The sequence below is a fragment of the Natator depressus genome, chromosome 8, assembly GCF_965152275.1.
Source record: "Natator depressus isolate rNatDep1 chromosome 8, rNatDep2.hap1, whole genome shotgun sequence".
NCBI lineage: Eukaryota > Metazoa > Chordata > Testudines > Cheloniidae > Natator > Natator depressus.
In genome coordinates, this window is record NC_134241.1 from 53144420 (window position 1) to 53166191 (window position 21772).

The window sequence follows — 21772 nt, forward strand, 5'->3', positions numbered from 1 at the left end:
TGTGTCAGTCACATCTATCCTGGGCAGAAGGACGCGGGAGGTGTGGTCTCTGGCGCTCTGTCAGTCACACCTGGACTGTGCAGAGGGATGCGAGGTGGGTGGTTTCTGGCTGTCAGTCACAGCAGGGCTATGGATGGGTGGTGGTTTCTGGCTCTGTCAGTCAGAGCGGGCTGTGAAGAGTGGCGTGGGGCGGGGGAGGCTGGTCTCTGGCTGTCAGTCATGGCGGGGTGGGTGGAGGCAGACTCTGGCTGTGTCAGTCAGAGGAGGCTGTGCAGTGGGGTGTGGAGGGCTGATCTCTGGCTGTCAGTCACAGCAGGGCGGGATTGTCTCTGGCTCTGTCAGTCAGATGGGGGCGGGCAGAGGGGGGCGGTCTCTGGCTCTGTCAGTCACACGGTGGGGGGTTGTTTTCCTCCTTCCTGCAGGCGGTCCGGCAGACAATGGCCTCCGCCGGCCGGGCCGGGCTGTAAGCGGCGCTCGGGGGAGGCTGTCGGGCCGAGGCAGGCTGGGTCTGCCAGCCGGCGCCGCGCGGAGCTCGGCTGCAGAGCGGGGGCCTCCCCCGTGTCAGCGGTTCCAGTCCTGGGAGCGCCGGTAACTAGCCGCGGTTCCTCCCTCCCCCCCAGCCTGGGTCACCGCCTCCCCTGCTCGCGGCGGGGAGCTGCTGCCTGGCCCGGTGCCTTCCCCGCCCGGCCACGGCCGGGCTGCTGCCCCCTCCCCACCGGGCACCAGCTGGCAGCTCTGGGGCTGCCCCGGCGGGCTGGGGAGCAGGCCAGGGTACCCCATTCCCTCCCCGTCCTCGGCCTGGCCCTGCATGCCACTAGGCCCAGGAGGGAAGCCGCAGCCCGAAGGAGACTGGTCCTGCTAGCAAGGGTGGGGGGAGATGCCAGGAGATGTGTGTGCCATGCTAGTGTGGGGAAGGGGGTATAAGACTGGACCTTGTTCTGCAGGAAGGGCCTGGCTGTAGCAGTGTGGGGAGGGGTTGCAGACCATGGGCAGAGTAGGTGGTGCACAGTGACAGTATACACTGGCGTGCGGGAATAAATGTCTACAGTGAGGGTGCTGAGAGCCATTGAACCAAACTATAAATGCTCCATATAATGGAAACCACTTCAAGCCAACGGGTGCAGTAGCACCCCTAGTTCTAGCACCTGTGAGGATACAGGCATTGCTATGCCAATGGCTGGGAGGATTGCATAGAAAGGCTAGCCAAAGGTAATGTCAGCAAAGAAGAGAGGCGTGAGGCAGACACAGTCTAAAAGATGAGCGTTTTCAGCAGGTGTATCAAAAGCACTGCTAGAATAGGAAAAAAGATGTCCAAGAGTCCTGAAGAGCTCTGCCTGGCACTGAGGAATAAATTCATTAACGTATGTTAGTTTCACCATTGAAACTCCCTGTAGATAGATAAAGGAAAAGAGGGGCCAGGGAAACTGGTCCAACCGGGAGGTGAGGGATGGGAAATTGAGAGGTAAACCCTGGTCTGGAGGGGGAGAAAATAAGTGGTAGTTGGGCAAAGCCAGAGTGTGTTGGCAGAGCTCTCAAGTGACTAGTATTTTGGGAGTTTCATTTTGCTTTTTAAAATACAGGCTTGGTTTTCTGTCTGGGAGAAATAGGTACTTGAACTCAGAGAAATCTTAATCACTTGGAGCGGAACTTGGACAAAACTCAGCAAGAGGAAATGGGGAGACAGCAGGGAATAAAGGGAGAAGTAGGGGGAATGTAGGAGGAGAGGGGTGTGGGACGAGCATGTTACATAAGCAAAGTGAAGCTGAGGTACGTATAGGATGTCTGTTAGGTACAAGGGGATTGCCATACTAGATCAGGTCTGTGGTCCGTGTAGTTGGGTATCCTGTCTCTGACAGTGGCCAGCACCAGATGCTTCAAAGAAAGGGCAAGAAACCCCAGGACGTAGATGTGGGATAATCTGTCCCCGTGATGAACTCATCCTAATCTGTAATAGAGATTGGGCTAGATTGGCAATTTGGGTTTATTTTAGGGCTTGTCTACACTTAGAACACTTCAGCTGCACTGCTTCAGCACTTCAGTATAAACACTACCTACGCCAATGGGAAGGATTCTTCTTTCAGAGTAAGTAATCCACCTCCCTGAGCTGCGGTAGCTAAGTTGACGAAAGAAGTATTCTGGGGGTTCGGTCAGTGTAGCTATGCGTCTCGGGGTGTGGATTTCTCACACCCCTAAGATGTAGCTATATCTATGTAAATTCCTAGGGTAAACCAGGCCTTAGTGTTCATTCTAGTGGGACACTGGACTCTTCTAAAAGGAATAGTCGGGAAGGAGTGTCAGGAAAAGGGGAGGGAAGCTGCAGAGGCAACAAGAAAAGTCTGGGGGCACACTGGGGAGGAGTTCCCTACAAACTGATCTTTGATATGCCTTAAATCAGTGCACAATCCTTACAGGAAGCCTGTCTGGTTTGGGGAAATTACTTATGTCCAATTGTGCAGAAAACCCATGTCCACTGCAAGTGAAGCTGTTAAAAGTTCCTCCCTGGAATCTAGACATTCCATAGGGAAGAATTAGAGAAATCCCACTTGTGTTTTGGATGCACACATAATTAGATGATGATACTTTCTGGAATCAGTAGATGACAATTATGATACCAAAAAATATAGATCAAAAATATTTGGTAGTCCTTCAGTGTATACAAGGATCTCAGTCTGTCTTAGTTTTTAAGGTTGTTTTTTAAATCAAATGTTAAATATGTACTAAATGCATCCGATGAAGTGAGCTGTAGCTCATGAAAACTTATGCTCAAATAAATTGGTTAGTCTCTAAGGTGCCACAAGTACTCCTTTTTTTTTTTTTTTTTGTAAATCAGGAGGAAAAACTTCTTCCCCACCGCTTTTTTTTTTTTTTTTTTTTTTTAAGTGTCAGAGGCTGTGCAGAAATTATTGAATCTGCACTTTCCTTGTCCTACCATACATTAAGGAAGTCTGCAAAGCAATAGACCCACCTCTCTTGACTTAACAGTCTTGGACCCGGCTTATAAATTGAGCTGTCAGAGTTGAGCTGTCGGAGTGGATATTGGCAAAATGAGTTAGGAACCATTTGCTTGTGGAAGTAACTGACAATTTAAACTTGCACATGTTAAGAAAAAAACCACAGGTTTGAGAAATCAGAGTACTCGCATCATCACCTGGTCAAAGTGTTCCAGCAATTCTTTCCTAATTCTCTTCCTCTTCATCCCTCCCCCGCACAACTTCCTGCTATATATCGCTCAGCCATAGATTTTGTGTCTTTGGTGATAGTTAGAAAACCTTTTCTCAACTTGTTCATTTTTTATAAAATCTCTTCTCTCTGTGGGACCAGCTGATTGTTACCAATGGTCTGGAAGATCCTGAAGAGTTTCACAATAATGCAAGTTATGATGACAGGCTGGAGGTGGCTAAAGAGATCACAATGCTTTCGTGCCCCTGGTAATTTTGAGAGTGAACAGCACGAGCTTCGGCAACTTCTTTTGTCCTATCCCCATCCTCAGCTGCTCATTGCTATGGGGGTTGACTGTACAATCTCTCTACGGTGGCTGGAGCTTGTAGCTTACATTCTATAATTAGTATCAGGAAAGAAATACTTGGTAGCAAAGCTTCCTGGTGATACGCATAAAAATTAAATGTCTCTAGCAACGTGGCGTGCAGTGATAGTGTAGTCTGGGTCGGTCCCAAAATATGAGAGAGATGAGGTGGGTGAGGTAATTGGCTTAACATCTGGTGTAAATCCTCCAGTGCAATAACTGTCCCAATAACAACTGTGTGGGTGAAATGAGAATCACTATGCTGTCAAACTCGCACAGAAAACTGATTTAAAAACAAAAACAAAATACCATATCGCCTGTGGGCGAACATTTCTCATAAAGCATTCATTCCATATCTGATCTCTGTCCTCCTTCTTAAAGGAAATCTGCACAACACCTTCAAAAGATGAGCCTGGGAGCTTAAATTTGTAACTTTGCTAAGCACTAAAAATCACAGACTTCATAAACATACTGAATTTAAATAAATCTGTAAGTCTTTAAGGTGCCACCGGACTCCTTGTTGTTTTTGTGGATACAGACTAACACTGCTACCCCCTACTTGATACTGGATACTTGATACTGGATTTATAGCTCACTACAAAAATTTAAGGAGTACTTGTGGCACCTTAGAGACTAATCCGATGAAGTGAGCTGTAGCTCACGAAAGCTTATGCTCAAATAAATTGGTTAGTCTCTAAGGTGCCACAAGTACGCCTTTTCTTTTTGCGAATACAGACTAACACGGCTCTACTCTGAAACCTACGAAAATTTGTAACCCATTAATCCTCTTTTGTCCTACAACTGCAAAGGTGTTAACTGCCCACTTCACCTTAAATGGTCTCTTGAAGCATGTGTGAACTCCTTATGCTTAACAATCTGTTCCATCTCCTATTTAGCTCACACTCTGAACACTTTTTCCAGACCTAAAGAAGAGCTCTGTAAGTTCAAAAGCTTGTCTCTTTCACCGAAAGAAGTTGGTCCAATAAAAGATATTACCTCACTCACCTTAAAAAGAACAGGAGTACTTGTGGCACCTTAGAGACTAACAGATTTATTTGAGTATAAGCTTTTGCATGCATCCAATGAAGTGAGCTGACAAACGCCTATGCTCAAATAAATTTGTTAGTCTCTAAGGTGCCACAAGTACTCCTTTTCTTTTTGCGGATACAGACTAACACGGCTCTACTCTGAAACCTCACTCACCTTGTATCTCTAGTAACATACTTAACATGAATCTTCTTCTCCTGTTTGCTGAAAGAAGCTTGTCTTCCTCTGGGAGTTCTGTTCCTGGGAATTAAAGATTAGATCTTTAGCCCAGGGGTTCTCAACAAAAATTTTGGTGGCCTCAGAGTGCAGCTGCTAACTCTTGCTGGTGATCACTGACAATTTTTCCTAAAGTACTTAATTAACTTTAGGAAAAATGAATAAATATGCATATATACACATCCAAATCATTGTCATTTATTTATGTAGTAGGAGGGCGGTAGGAAGTAGAGCTCCCCATTCAGTGCACCTGGACTTTGCTCCTATTCTTGTGCTCAGAGCCTGTCATGGAGAGGGAGCCCCTCATCCTGCTGGGGAACTGCCAAGCCACTGAGCTGCTGGGGTAGCTACAGCAACTGTAAACAGTGAGTGTGGACCCAGGAAGGGGAAGCCCTGCCCTGTTTCTCTGTCCCTGCCTCCCGCGGCCATTCACAAGAGCTCTTCCCGGGGAAGGTGGGTCAGGATTTCACCAGTTACCTGCGGAGTCCCAGGCTCCCTGTGCCCCAGGCAGGAACAGGGGAGTGCCCTGGTGACCAAACAGTGTAGCCACCTCCACTGAGAAGAGCTGACGTCGTGCACACTGGCGCCACATGTCTCCAGAGGTGCAGCCTGGAGCCTCCGAAGAGGCGGCGCCAGCACAAACACCAAGACTGTGCATTGCTGCCCTTGGTAATGGCTATTCAGGAGCAACATCTGGGTGCTGCAGGGAGGGCTGCTGCTTTGCACACATGCCCCTCCCCCCCAATCTCTGCCCATACTTTGGAAGCTGTCATGGCCACACAAAAATCTCCTGGTGGCCATGTTTGAGAAATGCTGCTGTAGCCTAATTCAGGACAGTAACCAGGCTGGGGTTAGGTGCCCCCCCCCCCCCCCAAGATCTGCCTTCCATTTAGCAGAGTTTGAAAACCGTCACCTCCTGCCAGGAGCCAGTGGATGGGAAGCTGGTGGAAGCCTCTCAGACCACTGGCTCTTGGCTGTGGGAGCCGAGGCGCTGGCTGGCTGCCTGGTAGCCCTCTCTGCCCTACTCCCTGAGCCAGGCCACCTCTGCACAGCCAGGTGCTCCCCAGGCAGGATGGGTGGCACAGCTCTAAGTAAACCCCTGACACACGCCTCTCCCCGAAGGAGCCTGCACCAGCCAGCAACGCCCTCTGGAGCCAACCCCTGCTTGCGGAGTCCAACTATCATGAGATGCTCAGCCAGGCACTTGCTCAGCAGCAACAGACCCAGGAGTGCCAGGGCAGTGGACAGTGACTGCCTCCAGGAACATCTCATGGCGGCCAGCGCCAGGCTCCTTCGGGGGAGAAACGAGAGCAAATGAGGCACAGGTTGGACTGCTGCCCTGCTTGCCTGGGGAACGCCCAGCTGTGCAGAGGTGGCCCAGCTTGGGAAACAAGGGACAGATGGCAGTCAGCTGGCACCCTGACCCCCACAGCGCAGAGAGCCAGGGGCCTGAGTGGGCCAGCAGCTCCCACCAGCTTCCGATTCACCGGTTCCTGGCAGGAGGCAATGGTTTTCAAAATGTGGGATGGGCATCCTGGGGGGCATGCTCCATAATTTGAAAATCTCTGTGCTAAATGGAAGGCAGAAATCTGGGGGGCACGTGACCCCCCCCCCATATACGTTGCCTTTAGGGGGCGCAAATAAGCTTGCTTGCCCTGAGCACTAAAATCCCTTGTTATGGTTCTGGCCTGGTGAGTTTGAATATCTCAAGCTGGCTCCTGCTGAAAGGGACCCATTTGTTAATTGCTCAGATGCTGGAGCTCTCTGATATGAAAATTTTAAAATATTCTGAAAAGAAATAGGCCAGGTGGGTAGAAGAAGGTGCATGGTCAATAGGGATTGCAGCTCTCGATTGAATGTAGTTTAAAATATTTCATAAATTATACAGTACTAGCCCCCAGTCTGACTTGCACCAGCTAGCAATGAGAGATGATATCTTGTGGGGAACTTTCAAAGAAAATGGAGAACTCAGACATGGTTTTGGATTTGCCTGAGATTAAAAAAAAAAAATGTTCAAATCTTACAGAGAATAAAATAATAATAAAAGAAAATGTACCTGCTGCTTCTACTGTGTACGCTGACACACACTTCACAAACAGACTGTGGATAATGACGATGGTCAACGGGTTAGGTCCCTAGTATAGGATTTTGGCAGTCTGGGTTCAAGTCCCTGATTCATCACAGACTTCTTTTGTGAACTTGGGCAAGTCACTTAGCCTCTCTGTGCCTCAGTTGTCAATCTGTACAATGGTGGTGATAGCACTTCCCTTCCTCACAGGGTATTGTGGGGATGAATGTTAGAGTTAGACACTGTGCTCAGACACTGATGTAATATTAATGGGGACCATGTATGCACTACAGCTAGAAAAGTGCTTTACTTAGCTTAATTGTCAGAAAAGTGGGGAGATCGTGTAGCAATATATCTGGGCCAGCAGAGTTCAGATCTAACAAGGCACATTTTATGAAAATGTAATACGGGTATGGAGAATGGAAACGGAAGTGCTCAAAGAGAGGTGGGACTAATTTCTAAATAATTGTTAGAAAAGAAAAAAAATTAGAAGGTGCAAAATATCACATCACCAAGTATTTGAGGTAGTTGCATATGGGTCATCCAGGTATAAGAGAGAATGAGATTTTATCATAAAACAAATTGTTGCATTACATGTGGCTACTTAAATATTTCAATTAAAAGAATTTTCCATATGCCAGTGTAGTAAAATAGCAGGGTATCCTCTGAATGCATCCAATGAAGTGAGCTGTAGCTCACGAAAGCCTATGCTCAAATAAATTTGTTAGTCTCTAAGGTGCCACAAGTACTCCTTTTCTTTTTAGACAGGCAAATGTCTCAGTATCGTTTGTTCACTTTTCCTGACATCAACTTCAGCAAGTCAGGTAATGAAATATTTTTTCCCTCTCCTTGCCCCGCTCCCCCTTCCCCCTCTCTCTCCTTCCCCAGGAGGCTGCAATTGGAGCGGAAGATGAAAAGGTCTGATCATGAGAGAACATATGTACATGTCTCCATGATTACCCATCAGTAAGCACCTTCTATGACACCACAGGATGGATGTGGAGGTTGACTGGGAGTCTGATAATGACACTTGTGACACCGGTGAGGAGCATTCAGATGACTCCAGCCATATCTCTGAACGGATGGGTCGCAAAGCCAGCCTCCAGCTGGAGGTAGAGGAAGATTACTCACCACCATCGAGTCCTGCTCGCAGCCTTGCTGGACCTTCAGTTAGACAGGAACTCCCTGTAGAATTGCAGTGTGAAGAGGAAGAAACCTATGAAAACTACTACCAGAAGCGTGATTCAACCACCGCTGCAGTATTTGTCACCTCCAGCACCAATTTTGACCTGCAATGTGAAGATGAGGATCTGGAGCTTTACTCCTCTGAGCACTCTGAGGAACCTCAGGGAGGACTAAGTGAGGATGATGAAAACATCATTTTTATTGATGCCTTTGGTGAGGAGGACCTGGAGCCTATCTCTGGAGAAGCTTTGCCTTATAGGTGCAAGAAGTGTGGTGTCTCTTTCCAGGATCTGGGTGAATTACAGGAACACAAACAGATCCACCTGACAGAGCATTCATACCGATGCCCCATCTGTGGCAAAGAGTTCTTCCGTGCTGCGAACTTGCGAATGCACAAGCTCATTCATTCTAGTGACAGACCACACAAGTGTCCGGAGTGTGACAAGGGGTTTATCCGCACAGCTGACGTCTGGAGGCACCTACGCAATGTCCACAAGATTGAACGTTCAAAAATTTTGGGAAATGGTATGGTTAGGAACCCATGGTCTTCAGTGCACCAGAACCAAAATGGTGGCGGAGATACCTATCAGCAGTGTTCAGATGACCAAAAGCCTGGAGGAGAACAGCCTAAACCTTACATCTGTCCAACATGTGGCAAAGGTTTCCATAAACCTAATTTGCTGTCCAAACACAAGGTGATCCACCGACAGGACAAACCATATCAATGTCAAGAATGTGGAAAGTCCTTTATCCAGCTGCTCAGGTTGAAAAGGCATCAGCAAACTCACTCTGGAGAGCGCCCTTTCTACTGTGAGGAGTGTGGCGGAACCTTCACGCGGCTGGCATCACTACAGCGTCATCAGCGGATCCATACTGGAGAAAAACCCTACTCTTGCTCTTACTGTGCTCAAGACTTCACGGAGTCAGGCTCCTTGAGGAGACATGAGCGCACTCACCAAGTGAAGACGTCTTAGAATTTATAGTACCTCACCTGCTGTAGTGGTTGTTTTGTTTCCCTTCTTACCTGAGTGAAACCTGTCCATGCTTCTTAAGAAACCTCCATACTCTATGCACATAGGTCATTCCACAGCTACCTTCCCCAAATATTGCCAATATGACTCTAATAAGGAAGCAGAGCTTCAGGAGGAACTCCATGATCTCTACAAGTAAAGACATAAGTGAAGAGGAAAAAGCTGCTGTGCCACTGAAGAATGAGGTTAGAGAAACTGTAGGACAAATGTGGAGAGTGAAGCCCTTTGGAGGTGCTGGACATTGTCATAAGTAGCTGGATTTCTTTTGGGGTGTGTCAGATTGAGTTTTTTTCCCAAAGATTGATGTTTTAAATAGAGCTTTGGTGCAGTCCTGACCCTGAACTGATGGGTACTACTGTCTAGAAAGTGACTGCTCTCCAGCAGTGGATTTGGAGATCTGTCATTGCAGGCCATTGCCAGGACTGCACAGTTCTTAGTCAGCTGTAGCCCATCCACACCTCTGTGCATTCTTTCATGGTTTTTAGTGAAGTACCTTTATTTGAAAGAGAAGGATCATGTCAGTTGCAAAATAATATCCAGGACTTTAATACACTGGAAACTTAATTAACAGTTGTACCCTTTGCGCACACACTTGCTTATGGATATACTGATCCTTCATGTGCTTACATAACCCATGTCACCTGTATGTATATTGGTGCATGGAGAGAGGGTTGGATGGCTCGCTGTGATGATGCATATGGGAACAGTGGCTTGTCTCTATGGATCTGTGCCACTTGTGTCTAGGTGGAGAGGTTTTACCCTGCCCAGCTATTGTGTTACAGTAACAAATGTTTTAGAATTTAAAATCACAAAAATGCTAATTAAAAAAAAATAAGGAAAATAGTGCTGTTTTTTACACTGTTTAGTACTTGGATTAAAGGTTCCTGATTCTAGCTCTGACTCTAGAAGATCCAATATGGTAAGTAGCATCTGTCCTTATCACAAATTCTGGGGCATTTTTTAAGGGATCCTGGCAATTTAATTTTCTTTTTTGAACAGGCTAATTAAAAATCCTCAATTTTGCGCTACTGAACCCTTAAAATAGCATGCCTTTGAATATTTAAAACATTCTTTTTTAAAAATGTGATGGCTTCTGGCTTTTTCCCCCACCTTGTTTTTTGAGAAGGGTCTTTTGGGTTGGCCTGAGAGGAACACCTCTACTTCTGCATGCTCTTTCATTGTATATGTGTACACCTGTTTGCTGACTGTTCACTTTTCATTTCGGCTCTGCTTCTGCTGTTACTGCTAAACACCCATTTTTTTTCAAAGGTCTGAGAATGTTGTTCACAAAAACTGCATAAGATCAGGTTCACTACATGTTGTCAAATGCACAGGTAAATAAACAGAAAAAGTGTGAACCATCTCTTTTCAGTCATAGTAATTTTGGGGGTTACTCATAACTATAGTAAGAACGATTACATACAACAGTTTTGTAATTTCAAGTTGATAGTGTCTCCTCAATCACTCGGCTAACCATTGGTACCATTATGTAAGGCCTTTTATATAACATAATGGTAGGTAGGGACTTGAATGAGGGAGCTTGTAATTGGTAAAAGTCTCCTTAAGCCTCACCTGACCTTCCTGTTGCTGCCTCTGCTTCCAACATTGGATATGCCAACTGCTCCTGTAGCTGTCTGTATAATGGGAATTGTGGGAGCATGGTGATAAGGCAGGTGCCCTTCAAGAAGTTTCCTGCTGCATTACCCATGGCTGTAGGAGCTCTTCTAGCAGTGGGATTGATCTGAATGATGAAGTGAAAACACCCCCACTACTCCTCTTTTGTTCCCAAACCCTCCTTCATTTAGTCTGTTGCACATCTGGTTACAAAACACTTACTTAAGATGAACACTTTATCCCTAAACTTCCTTATAAGCGTATATTACACACACTGGTATTCTCATATTCCTTAAATGCATTGTTTTAGAGTTGACTCAAGCTCACGACTAGTGGGTTCGTTGTTCTACTTGCCATGAATGGTTATGGATGTAGATGGAGCCAGACATGAAAAATTATTTTCTACTCTCCTCTTTCTCCAGCTGATATACCTACCATCCTTTGCAATACTTGCTCTGCCCCTAGGCTAGGCTGAAACGTGAATCTTAGACCTAGCTGCAGTATCCAGGGATGGTATTTATTTTTTAAATTTAAGACCATTCTTTATATACAAGTTGTGTGTCTGTGTTGCTACAGTGAGGCATCTGTGTATATCCACTTGGTTCCCTTAGCTTTGCAGAGGGGTCACATGAAATAATGCCTCCTAACTTTTTGAAAATCTGGTTGCCATGAGGAGTTCTCAGCATTCTGTTTGCATTTTTACAGAATGGAAATACAAATGTTTACGGCCATCAGAAAATATTCCCCTGCAACAGTTAATGGCCCTGCAAGGAGGAGACTATATGCAGTCAGATCTAAATCCTTGAATTGATTTCTGATCCTGTCTTTAGCACGAGGCTGACTGAAGGAAAGTGTTTGCATCAACTTTGTTCACAGTATCTAGACTGCTTGGGGGAAACGGGTGGGGAAAATCAGTTTGTGACCTATTTCTTCCAGTTACTAGAGTAATCTTCTGATGAGAAAGTAGGCACTAGAGTTGAATACAGACATCAGCATGTGATTTTCTTAACCAGAATCGTACAACCTGAATTGTTTTGACTCGATAGCATTACTGTCTAAAACAGTCCAAGCACTCACTCATTTTGTCAATAAATATCGTGCAGCATGCTGTGAGGGGAGGGAAAGAAGTGGTGGGGTTGAAGCAAGAAATTCATCTTTATGTGAAAGCTCAGGACTTCTGCTCTTGATCTAAATGGATAGCAACTGTATTAATGTGCCATGGATGAAAATATATAAGCTCTTCAAAGAGATCAGTTTTCATAAAGTGGAAATGACTTTCGTTGAAGTGGAATTATTAAATCTGGATGAAAAAGAATTGTGAGGTTTTTGGTAGGTTTCCCTACAAATGGTCATCCACCAGTGATGGAAAGGCCACCTGTTTCTGTTATGAGAAGAGAAATCACCATCTGTGTATTTATCATGCTGATGGAAGGAAACACATGATTCTTCAGGGAAACCTGTAACTATGGTACTTCCCAATATTAATTTCCATTTGGACAAAATGGTGAAAGTTCTAGCTCTGTAGTGTGGCAACTTTTGTGGTGAAATTTACAAATAGACAGAAACCTGTCCTGTCATAGCTGTCTGTTATAGTAATCGTCACAATTGAGAGAATGGCTATACTGGGTCAGACCAAAGGTCCGTCTAGGAATTGGTGTTTATACACACCAACCTCTCATTAACATGCATTAAGAAAGGCACTAGACTATAGTTTCATCAGTGTATTGAGGCCTTGATTCAAGAAAATAGTACATGCTTGGCTATGCATGAGTGAGAGTCTTGTTGACTTCAGTGGGCTCTTAGCTAGAGAGGGCAGACATCACCCAAGGGAAGAAGGATAAAACAGGGGCCAGTGACCTTTCCTCTGATCCCCAGAGGTTAAGGAGAGGGAGACTACACGGCCAAATTTTGAAGTAACATTCATACTGGGCAAACGCTATCCCTGACTACATTTTTTCAGTCTGAGGGTAGAGGGGGAAGAGTGCGGGGTTGCGACCTAGGACAGCAGCTTGTGATTGGTGGTAGAGTAGGAAAAGGAAGTTTGGCGTCATGGTGTTGCTTGGTGTAAAACTAAGAAGACTGCTGATCAAGGATCTAAAAATATTTTCCCAGGCCGGGGGGGCTTGTCTGTGGAGCACTAACTCGCAGGAAGCTCTTGTTCAGCCCAGGGCCGGCTCTAGGCACCAGCTAAGTAAGCTGGAGCCGGGGCGGCACTTCGGCCGTTCTTGGGGCGGCGGCGCTCCTTCGTCGGCGGCCCTTCGCTTTATTTTTCTTCGGCGGCAGCTTTTTAAATTTTTTCTTCTTCGGCGGCCGTTTTTTTTTTTTTTTTTTTGCTTCGCTGCTTGGGGCGGCAAAAAAGGTAGAGCCGCCATGAGTTGAGCCAGCCGGCGGATGCAGTCCAGAAGACAGTGATGTGGGAAGAGATGAGAGGCTGGCAGAGGGTGAGGGCCGCAGGCTGGAAGCGATGCCCACGCTGCTGCGAGCCCTGAGGAGGCTAAAGCTAATTAGCAAGTGAAAAAACCGGACACCAGATCTCTCTGTCCAGCAGCGACAGGGGCCCCCCTTCTGTGTATACCCCCACCGGGCTCCGTCCCCCTTCGTTAACCGCCCGCCCCCACCCATCCGCGGGCACTGTCTCTCCGCCCGCCCGCTCGGCCGGGGGCGCCACCCCCACGCCCAGCCCCAGAGCTGCTTGAACCCTGGGCATCAGCAGCCGCACAACCAGCTTCGCTACGGACAATACGCATGCGCGGCTGCAGTTAAGCGCCTCCGCACTAAGGTGAAGGGTGAGTTTGTGTGGCTGGAGGTCCTGCCACTCCCAGCGCCGTATCTGGGGGGGGCCTCCCCCCACTCCGCTCCCCCGCCTGGGCCGGGCCCCGCGGCAGCCCCGGGCTGAGGCGCGGGGCCGCAGCCGGCCGGGTGAGCGCGAGGACACGCCCGGGAGGCGGCCGGGTCCGGGCGAGGAGCGCGGCGGGCAGAGCCGCGGGGCGGGGCAGCGAATGGCCGGTGTTCGCTCCACCGCAGCCGGGAGCAGCCGGGGGGCAGCGCTCCGCGGGGACCAGCCGCCAGAGGGAGCGTGTTGGCCCGGGCGGGGCGGGTCACGGTGCTGCAGGGAGCGCGGGGACCGGCCCCGCAAGGCTCATTCCCTGTCGGTGTCTGTCTCTTAGGTCGGGGGATGTAGCCCGCCCCGTCCCTGGAGCCGCTGCCTGATAACGGGACTGCAGGGAGCTGTGCTGGAGGCAGGTGTGTCTGGTGGGCGGGCCTGGCGCGGTGGGAACTTTCTTCTCTGTGTCTTGGCATGGCATCTTTCTCCCTTGCTTTCTCCTCCTCCTCCTTCCCCTGCTGTCTTTTCTCCACCTTCCTTCAGCATCTCCAGCGCAGTCCCCTCTGGTCTCTTCCCCCTCCTGTTGGCCTTTTTTTCTCTCCCGTATTCCGCTTCCCCATACTTATTGTGTCCGACGTTGGAACTACTACTAGTGTTGTAGCGGGGGTCGTTGTACCACTGAGACTACGGTTGGGATTCGTTTACTCTGTAATATACGCTTGTAGTGCATCCAGTATGATGTGTCTAGTGTTAGTATTTAGAGCAATTCACTGCTGGGACATGGCATCAGATTCTTTCAAGGGGAGTAAGAGATACTGAGATTACTGAGTTAGGATAGCGTGTGCAGTGCACATCTTGAAACAATTTACTGCTTCAGGTTTTATCCTGTGACGTATGTGGGTATGATGACAGAAGATGGGATGATAACATACATGGTAGAATGAGAAAATGTGTGGGCAATAAAAAAATGAAATATAATCACAGAAATGTAGGACTGAAGGGATCCCACTATGTCATCTAGTCCAGTCCCTGTGCTGAGGCAGGACTAAGTATTATCTGGACCATCACTTACATGTGTTTGTCCAACTTTTTCTTAAAAACTTCCAGTGACAGAGATTCCACAACATGCTAGGGTAGTTAAGCACTGGAACAAATTACCTAAGGAAGACATTTTTCCTAATGTCTAAACTCAGTCTCCCTTGCTGCAGTTTAATCCCATTCCTTGTCCTGTCTTGAGCGGATAAGGAGAACAGTTTATCACCCTCTTTTTCATAACAACCTTTTACGTTCTTCAAGGCTGTTATGTCCCCCTCCCCCCCCCCAGTCTTCTCTCTCCAGATTAAACAAACCCAGTTTTTTAAATCTTTTCTTGGAGGTCATGTTTTCTAGCCCTTTAATTATTTTTGTTCCTGTCTTTTGAACTTTCTCCAGTTTGTCCACATCTTTCCTGAAGTGTGGTGCTCAGAACTGGACACAATGCTCCTGTTGAGGCCTTATCAGTGCTGAGCAGAGCAGAAGAATTACTTTTCATGTCTTGCGTACAACACTCTTGCTAATACTTCCCAGAATGATTTTTGCCTTTTTTGCAACAGTATTTTTGTTAACTCATATTTAATTTGTGATCCACTATAATCGCCAGATCGTGATGGGGTGTGTGTGTGTGTGTTTTTGGCAGTAATTCCTCCTAGGCAGTCATATCCCATTTTGTATTTGTGCAATTGATAGGTGGGTGATGGCTGGAGGTTAGTAGGCGCACGTTGGGGTTCAAGTGAAGGGTCAATTTAACACCAAATGCATACAAATAATGATGTGTAAGCGTGGAGCTGGGGAATCACCTGAAATAGGGGGACAAAGATGGAACAGAAAAGGAAGGTGATAGGGCAACCCAGGGGCAAATCACATATTATATGCAAGAGAATGAGGAGATGATGGGTATTATGGGAAAGGTCAGTGAGTTGAGAGGCTGTTGATTTTGTAGTTATCTGTTGGAAAGTATAGTGTCAACCAAGACTGCCCCCCTCTATGTGCATCTGGAGTGCATATTTGAGCTCATATTGTAGTTAGAGGGATTTGTTGCAGTACTGTATAGGTAGAATTATTAGGGCATAACTTTTTTCTTTTTTTCTCTGCTGGAATAAATATATATTCTGTATACTGAGAAGGAGTGCATGTGTTTTGGTTTATTATTTATGTGATCATTCTGGATAAAGACCTTGGGTGAAATCCTGGCCCCGCTTAAATTATCCCCTTGTTTCCCAGGCTATGACTAATGAAGAGTTGAAGAGATTTAATATTTCATTAGAAAGATAGTAACAAAGGTCAGTTTGTTTAGTGAATAAAACAAGTCTTTCTTAAGACTTGTGTAAGTTAAGGCATTCAACCTAAATACATTACTAAGTTATCTTGAGATTGGCCTGGGCTTGATATTTATGTGTAAGATCACAATCACTTGCAGCCAGAGAAACCTTAATGATTTTGAGTGGAACCTGAACAAAGTTGATCAAGAGGAACTGGAGAGAGAGTTGGGGAATAAAGGGAGGAGAAAAGGAGAGGAGAGCAAAGGAAAAGAGGAATGTGAAAAGAGCTTGTTTCACAGGCCAAGGGCAGCTGGGATAATAGTATAGATGCACTTGCTGGGCTATACTGGCAATTTGAGTGGAGCTCAGTCTTAAATCTGGGTGACTAAAAGTGTTAATGCGGTGGGAGGGAAATGTCAGGAAAATAAAAGAAACTGCAGAGGGAGTGGGATAGGTGCTGGAACTTGCTGGGGGAGGTCTGGAAAATGTTCTTCAAAACCACACTTTGATGTGGCATAAAGTGAGTGCATTCCTTACAAGAAGCTTATATGGATCAGGGAGATAGGCCGTACCCACTGCCAATGAAAATTATTTGTAAAGGGAGTTTCTTCAGAGAGTATTAAGCTATTTCATTTGGGCCAGTGCTAAAGGATTCTCAGCTGTGTTTATGATGCACATAGGTTTAGTTGCAAACTTTCTTTTATAGATTGGCAACGGTGAAAAATTTATCTTGGTTACTGAATTAATCTTGGCTCACTCTCTGAGATTTAGGATTTATTTTAGCCCTCAGGAAATAAAATCCCAATTAACCAGTGCAGTAGGGATTATTTCTCAAGATGCTGTTATCAGCCCGTCAACATTAAAAAGATAGCAGGAATTAATCTAAATTCTGTCACACTACTTGATTCTTGACAAATGGTGCCAGTGTTAGTACTTTTTACTGCTGTTGTGGAAAGGGTGATCAAAGTGGTCTGACACTGCAGCATCAAAGAATATCGTCTTGAAAGGAAAATATTGATAAAATAACCCCACATTTTTTATCAAAAAGATCAGAATTGTAGAAACTCCTCAACCTAAGAACTGGATTTGTTCCTTATAACTGTCCCCTCCTCACTTTGCTAGCTTTCTTTGAAAAATCTTTCTTGCTATTTGCAGCTTGGCCGTCTACTGTAATTTTACCTGACTCTGGGGATAGTTCAGAATCCTTTCCTTGCCCTACTTATTTCTCCAAAATGTTTTCTCTCTGTGGCATCAGCTGGAGGTTACCCAAGAGTGTGGAAGATCCTGGAGAGCTTCACAATAATGCAAGTTATGATGACAGGCTGGAGGTGGCTAAAGAAATCACAATGCTTTCTTGTTCCTGGTGATTTGAGAGTGAACAACATGAGCTTCTGCAGTTTCTTTCGGCCCTCACCCCACACATGGCTGCTTACCGCTATATGGTTGGCTGTTTGGTGTGCCTGATGTTGTTGGTGCTTGCTGCATGATTATGTGGTCAGTGTCAGAAAGAAAGAGTCTGGTGTTCACTCATACAAAATTTAAATATCTTTAGCAATGCAAAGAGATCACTTAATATGAAACGTCCGACAAAACCAAGTGTGGTGGGAGTTAAGTCTAAGACCTTCACTTGAATGAGTTTGAATATCTCAATCCAGCCCATGTTTAAAGGAAGAAAGATGTTCGTTGTTCGCTCAGGATGGGCTAGGGCTGTCTGATGTGGAAACTTTAGATGGCTGGAAAAGAAATAGGTCAAATAATGTAAAAGAATCAAAGTGGCTGGTAGGGATTTAAATATTGAATGAATACAATTTAAAATATTTAATAAATTATACTAGATCCTAGTATGACTTGCACTGGCTAGGAGTGAGAAATGATGATGTGTTCTAGAAAAGCTGAAAGAAAATAAGAGTATAGAATGTTTTGGAATTGCCCAAGAACAACAACAACAAAAATAAAAATGTTCTTGCAGTTTCTCTTATATTATCCTGGTAGGCTGCTTGTCACTATGGAACATTTATTATGAAAAGGTCAGGTGGATTTCATTTAGTTTATTTGTGGGGTAAAGATTGTCAGGAACAAAGTTTGTCAGGAGGAATAGATCTGAGATCTATCAAGCCGCATCTTATGACAACATATATTGTGGAGAAGAGTAAAATAGACATAGAAGAGTTCAAAGAAGTGTGGGAATAGTTTCTAAATCATATTACAAAACAAGGGAAAACTCAAAACCAAATCTCAGATCACCAAATATTTGAAGTGAATGGATCCATGTTATCAAGTTCTAAAACAAAAATTATAGAAATTCTTAATGGTTTTTTTTAAGACTAGATAAGCCAGAGGTTGTTACATTAATTATTCAAATTTGCCAAAAAGATCCAATTAAAATAGAGGATTTAACTTTATGGCGATATAGAAATGTTCCATTAGATAATCATAATAAACTACCCAGTGTCCCCTACAGTGAAACTAATGTACAAAGTCTCAGTGGTATTCTGTTCACCAGAAAAAGATCTCTTGTGGTTGTTAGCTTTACTTAATGTGAATGTTGGCAAATTGGCTAATGAAATCATCTCCTGTTTTTTTTAGGGAGGGCAGAGATTGGAGTTGAGAATGAGATGAGCCAATCATGAAGGACTATAAGAACATGGTATGCTTACATCCACAATAAGCCATATATAAGCCCCGTGTACGACACCACAGGATGGAGGTGAAGGTGGTCTGGGAGTCTGATAATGACACTTATGACACAGGTGAGGAGCATTCAGATGACTCCAGTCATTCCTCTGAGCGGGTGGGTCGCAAATCTAGTCTCCAGCTGCAGTTAGACTTAGACTATTCTCAACCAGGCAGTCCTGGTTGTAGCCCTGCTGGACCTTCAGGTAGGCAAGAACTCCCTGTAGAATTGCAGTGTGAAGACGAGGAAACCTATGAGACCTACTACCAGAAGCGAGGTGAGACTACAGCTGGGGTCTTTGTCACTTCCAACACCAACTTTGACCTGCAATGTGAAGATGAGGATCTGGAGTTCTACTCCTCTGAGGAACCTCAGGGAGGATTAAGTGAGGATGATGAAAACATCATTCTTGTTGATGCTTTTGATGAGGAGGACCTGGAGCCCATCTCTGGAGAAGCTTTGCCTTATAGCTGCAAGAAGAGTGGTGTCTCTTTCCAGGATCTGGGTGAATTACAAGAACACAACCAGATCCACCTGACAGAGAATTCATACCGATGCCCCATCTGTGGCAAAGAGTTCTTCCATGCTGCGAACTTGCGAATGCACAAGCTCATTCATTCTAGTGACAGATCACACAAGTGTCCAGAGTGTGACAAGGGTTTCATCTGTACAGCTGATGTTTGGAGGCACCTACGCAACGTGCACAAGATTGAGCGCTCCAAGGGTGTTTTGGGAAATGGTATGGTTAGGAACCGAGGGTCAACATTGCACCAAAACAAGCATGGCAGTGGGGACGCTGACCAGCAGTGTTCAGAAAATAAAAAGCCCATGGGAGAAGAGTCTAAACCTTACATCTGTTCAACATGTGGCAAAGGTTTCCGTAAACCTAATCTGCTGTCCAGACACAAGGTGATCCACCGACAGGACAAACCACATAAATGTCAAGAATGTGGGAAGTCCTTTGTTGAGCGGCTCAAGTTGAAAAGGCACCAGCAGATTCACTCTGGAGAGCGCCCTTTCTACTGTGAGGAATGTGGAAGGACTTTTACACAGCTGGTGACACTACAGTGCCATCAGCGGACCCATACTGGAGAAAAACCCTATTCTTGTGCTTACTGTGGTCGTCGCTTCACAGTGTCTGCCACTCTAAGGAAGCATGAGCGCACACATAAAGTGGACAAATCGTAGTATTTAGGGCTCCATGGTTGTGGTCACCGTTGTTTCCTGTTACCTGAACAAGACCTGCTCAAGACTGCTAGAGAAACTACCCCAACCTACACACACAGGTCAGTCCACAGCCCCCTTCTCCAACGACGGCCAGCATAACTCTAATATGAAAACATTGCCTCATGAGGAACTCCATGATCTCCACAAGTAGTCTTTGTTGTCTGGCCCTGCACCTGTCCTCTGGAGTTACAAGAGGAAAAAGCTCCATTTCCATTAAATAATGAGGTCAGCAAAGTCAAAGGAGATATATATATATATATATATATATATATATATATATATATATATATATATATATATATATATATATATGGAAGTGAAGTTTCTGGAAGGTACAGGGCATTGTCATAACTAGCTGGACTTTTCTGTGGGTGCATCGAGTTGAGCTTTTTTCTAGGACTGATGGGTTAAATGGAGCCCTTCTGCAGTCCTGGACTCTGAACTGATTGTGACTGCTCTCCAGCACTTGATTTGGAGATATGTCATTCTTTTTGCCTTTGCTAGGACTGCAGAGTTCATTTAATCAGAGCTGGCCCATCCGTACCTTCTCCCTGTTTGTTCTGTCATGTTTTCTAATGAAGTATCTTTATTTTGAAGAGAGGGATCATGTTGTTTGTAAAAATCCAGGACTTTATTAAACCGGATAATTAATTCAGTTGCATCCTTTGTGCATGCACTTGCCTGTGGATTTATTGATCTTTGATGTGCTTACATAACCCATGTCCTATATATGTATATTGATAAACGGAGAGAGTGTTGTATGGCTCACTGTGATAGTGCATATGAGTATGGTGGGTTGCCTGTATGGATCTGTGGCACTTGTGGCTAGGTGGAGAGCCTTTCCCCTTCCCAGCCACTGCATTACAGTAAGAAATGTCAGAAAGTTTAAAATCAGAAAATGCTAATAAAAATAAGGAGAATACTCCTGATTTTTACACTGTTAATATTTAGATTTAAGGTTCCTCACTCTAGAAGATGCAATATGCTAAGCAGTATCTGTCTTTATTAGAAATTCTAGGGCACTTTTAAAGGGATGGTGTCAACTTAATTTTCTTTTCTAAACTGACTAATTAAGCTCCCCTTGCCAAATTTTCAGCTACTGAACCCTTAAAATAGCATGCCTTTTAAAGTTTTTTAACATGTTTTTAAATGTGGTTTCTGGTTTGCTATGTGTTGGGGGGGGGGGGTGGTCCCAGAAGGGTCTCTTGGGTTGGCCTAAGAGGAACACCTCTCCTCCTGTATCCTTTTACTTCACTTGTGTGCTGATTGTTCTCTTTTTTTTTTTCATTTCAGCTCTGCTTCTGCTGTTACTGCTAACCACCCATTTTTTTTCAAATTTCTGAGAAGGTTGTTCACAAAAACAGTGAACTTGACTCTCTCTACTTTGGGCATTTGACAACACTTTGTGTAAACTAAACAAGTGTGAACAATCATTTTTAAGTCCTATAAATCTTGGGAGTTACTTGTAACTACAGTAAGTACAAAATTGTTAGCTGTAATCATTATTTCAAGTTGATAGTGTCCCATAAATCACTCAGCTAAGCAGTTAGTACCATTATGTAGGGCCTATTAGATATCTTAAAAGTAGGTAGGGATGTTAATGAGAGCATGTAATTGATAAATGTCCCTTTAAGCCACACCTGTGCTTCCTCTGCTTGCAACATTGTATATGCCAACTGCTCCTGTAGCTGGCTATATTATGGGGAGGGATTGTGGGAGCAGGATGGCTTCCAAGGTGGTGTCTGCTATTTTACCCATGGTTGTAGGAACTCTTTGCAGTGAGTGGTGGGATAGATGAAGTAAAAATGCCCCCAGTTTTCCTGTCTTCTTCTCATGCCCTCCCTTGTCTAGTCTGTTGCCCACCTAGTTGAAAAAAAGTGATTTAAGGTGAAAACTTTAGGAGTAAAATTCCTTATAAGCTTATATTACACATTCATACTCTAAAAATGCATTGTTTTAGAGTTTATTTCAGCTCATCATTAGTGGGTTTGTTGTTCTAATTGCCATGAATGGTTGTGGATGGAGACAGTGCTTGTGATGAAAATATTTTCTACTGTCCTCTTGCT

At 45.1% G+C, this 21772-nt stretch overlaps 2 protein-coding genes across 4 annotated transcripts; both read left to right on the forward strand.

The window, feature by feature from the left end:
* The first annotated feature begins 369 nt into the window (after window positions 1–369).
* Window positions 370–10430, forward strand: LOC141992235 (uncharacterized). Its single transcript, XM_074961067.1, has 2 exons — window positions 370–588; window positions 7743–10430. Exon 2 carries the CDS (start codon window positions 7847–7849, stop codon window positions 9011–9013), a length of 1167 nt encoding a protein of 388 aa, XP_074817168.1. The 5' UTR covers window positions 370–588; window positions 7743–7846; the 3' UTR covers window positions 9014–10430.
* A 2676-nt stretch (window positions 10431–13106) lies between these two features.
* Window positions 13107–20717, forward strand: LOC141992236 (uncharacterized). Of its 3 annotated transcripts, none has more exons than XM_074961071.1 (3): window positions 13107–13125; window positions 13852–13927; window positions 18392–20717. In XM_074961071.1, the coding sequence occupies exon 3, from the start codon at window positions 18507–18509 to the stop codon at window positions 19665–19667; it is 1161 nt and encodes a 386-aa protein (XP_074817172.1). In that variant the 5' UTR covers window positions 13107–13125; window positions 13852–13927; window positions 18392–18506; the 3' UTR covers window positions 19668–20717. The 3 variants fall into 3 exon arrangements, with proteins under 3 accessions (XP_074817172.1, XP_074817170.1, XP_074817171.1); XM_074961069.1 differs by lacking the exon at window positions 13107–13125 and adding an exon at window positions 13353–13470; XM_074961070.1 differs by lacking the exon at window positions 13107–13125 and adding an exon at window positions 13384–13463.
* Window positions 20718–21772: the final 1055 nt, after the last annotated feature.

What these genes read in the sequence shown, in the direction of transcription:
- LOC141992235 (XM_074961067.1), top strand. Translation starts at nt 7,847, where the DNA reads ATGGATGTGGAGGTTGACTGGGAGTCTGATAATGACACTTGTGACACC.
- LOC141992236 (XM_074961071.1), top strand. Translation starts at nt 18,507, where the DNA reads ATGGAGGTGAAGGTGGTCTGGGAGTCTGATAATGACACTTATGACACA.